This window comes from Limulus polyphemus, unplaced genomic scaffold (assembly GCF_000517525.1).
Source record: "Limulus polyphemus unplaced genomic scaffold, Limulus_polyphemus-2.1.2 Scaffold17965, whole genome shotgun sequence".
In the NCBI taxonomy this organism is placed as follows: domain Eukaryota; kingdom Metazoa; phylum Arthropoda; class Merostomata; order Xiphosura; family Limulidae; genus Limulus; species Limulus polyphemus.
The window spans coordinates 1-2,039 of NW_013683575.1; the positions used below are offsets into that span (position 1 = coordinate 1).

At 34.6% G+C, this 2,039-nt stretch overlaps 1 protein-coding gene across 1 annotated transcript; it reads left to right on the plus strand.

Moving 5' to 3' along the window:
- Positions 1–34: 34 nt before the first annotated feature.
- Positions 35–2,026, plus strand: LOC106477532 (nuclear protein localization protein 4 homolog). Its single transcript, XM_013938083.2, has 4 exons — positions 35–228; positions 662–835; positions 1,061–1,177; positions 1,662–2,026. Exons 1-4 carry the CDS (start codon positions 43–45, stop codon positions 1,779–1,781), a joined length of 597 nt encoding a protein of 198 aa, XP_013793537.2. The 5' UTR covers positions 35–42; the 3' UTR covers positions 1,782–2,026.
- Positions 2,027–2,039: the final 13 nt, after the last annotated feature.

The window sequence follows — 2,039 nt, forward strand, 5'->3', positions numbered from 1 at the left end:
GATGTTTAGGGAAGAGAATGTTGACGATGTTTAGGGAAGGAAATGTTGATGATGTTTTTATTATTAGGGGACCAGGATCATCATATACACATGGAAGGATATCAAGTTTCAAACCAGTGTATGGCTCTGGTCGGAGATAACTGTCTTGTTCCTACCAAAGATGCTCCGGAACTTGGCTACGTGAGAGAGAGTAGTAATGAACAGTATGTTCCCGATGTGTTCTATAAGGTGCAGTTGCTTTTATATGTCAAGAAAAATTTTAGATACACTATTGTTAAAAGACACGGGCCAAACTTACATTGTTAAAAATTAGGAGACTGAGTGTATTTGGTAGTGAGGCTGCAGCAGCCGTGTGATTCGTCATGTGTCTAGTTTTGGAATATAAAATACTATCTATTTCACGTGAAACTCGAGGGAAAAACTGAAATGTGATTTAATACTTGAACTTGTGATTTATTGCTCCACATTGTTTTAGTATTAATTTTTTCAGTTCAAAAAGGATAACATATATTGGAATTCCTGATAGTGACACATGCTGACTTGTGTGTTGAATTTACACAGTGTTTACTTTTATTGTCATCATAGTTGTATTGTTGGAATAATCATGGGTCAGCTGTGTAAATGTTGCTGGAAATAACCTGTGTGATACTTTATACTTCAGGATAAAGACAGCTATGGGAATGAAGTGACACAATTAGCGAGGCCTCTTCCTATCGAATATCTACTTGTGGACGTCCCAGCCTCCACACCAATGGAACCACAATACACCTTCCATATTGACGTTGGTGTTAAGTTATTTCCCATAGAAAACAGGCTTCTTGATGGTCATATACAGGTAGGTTGATTCTGGTTTCATCCAGTTTCAAATGTCCTCGGCCGTTATGATGTTTGAGACATTTCATTAAAAGTGTATAATCAGTGCTCTGCCATTTTTAGAAATTGTATTTAGTCTTGGCTGTGTGGGTTTTTTGTATGTTGTTGTTAACTTAAAGAAATTTGTTCTAAAAATGTAATTTTGTAAAACATCGTACTCAAGAAATTCAACCTATTTCTATTTCAGGATTTTAATGCCTTATCCAGCTATATACGTCAGTTTAGTCCAGACAAATTTCTAGAAACTATGTCAGATTTTCATGTCTTGGTTTACATTGCTACTATGGACACTTTACCTCTCAAGGTCAGTAAAATGTTAAACTTTAAACAACGTTTGAGTTAATTTCTAATTATAATTCTGGTAATAAAAACATAAGTTTGAGGGTGTCCGTATTAATGGGGCACTAGAAATGAAGTTCTCGCCCACACAAATAAATTACAACAGAGTTTAACAAAAATTTAAATGATACAGTTAACTCTAGGTGAGATGGTAGGAATCACTGAAATTAGGTTAACAATTATAAAGACTATTAACAAAAGATGGGCTTTTTGATAAAATAGTAGTAATAAAAATGGTTTTACCTTTTTAAATAAAAAATATATATAATTATAACCTGAACTCACATTCTCTTTTCTAAACTTTGTAACAGATTCATTTAGGGGCAGAAATATTTCTTTTACTTTAAATATAAAAAAACAACAACAATACAATTTGTAATGTCGAGTAACAATAGATATTAATAACACAGTTACTACAGTTTATTTTTGAAAACGTATTTCTTTGATAGGATGCTTTAGATCCTTTACTAGAAGCCATCCGAGCCAAGAATCGTGAATTGGCCAGTCACTGGTCTCGGAGTGAGCAGTGGGCCACTGTGGAACAGCTTATTGCAGCTCAATGTAAGTAGAACCTGTGTGTATGTTGATGGGATCCACCTGTCAGTTTGTCTTCAGAATAAAAGGTGGTCTTTAGTACAGTTATTAGCTGTGTCTGTTCACACCTTCAGTGTCTTTACAACAATTAGTATCTCTGTCTGTTCACACCTTCAGTGTCTTTACAACAATTAGTATCTCTGTCTGTTCACACCTTCATTGTCTTTATTCCAATTAGTAGCTGTGTCTGTTCACATCTTCAGTGTCTTTACAACAATTAGTATCTCTGTCTG

Excerpts from the sequence above, each read along its gene's own strand:
- LOC106477532 (XM_013938083.2), top strand. The coding sequence starts at position 43 with ATGTTGATGATGTTTTTATTATTAGGGGACCAGGATCATCATATACAC. Across the intron at positions 229-661 it reads TTCCCGATGTGTTCTATAAG|GATAAAGACAGCTATGGGAA; the intron begins GTGCAGTTGCTT and ends TTTATACTTCAG. Across the intron at positions 836-1,060 it reads TTCTTGATGGTCATATACAG|GATTTTAATGCCTTATCCAG; the intron begins GTAGGTTGATTC and ends TTTCTATTTCAG.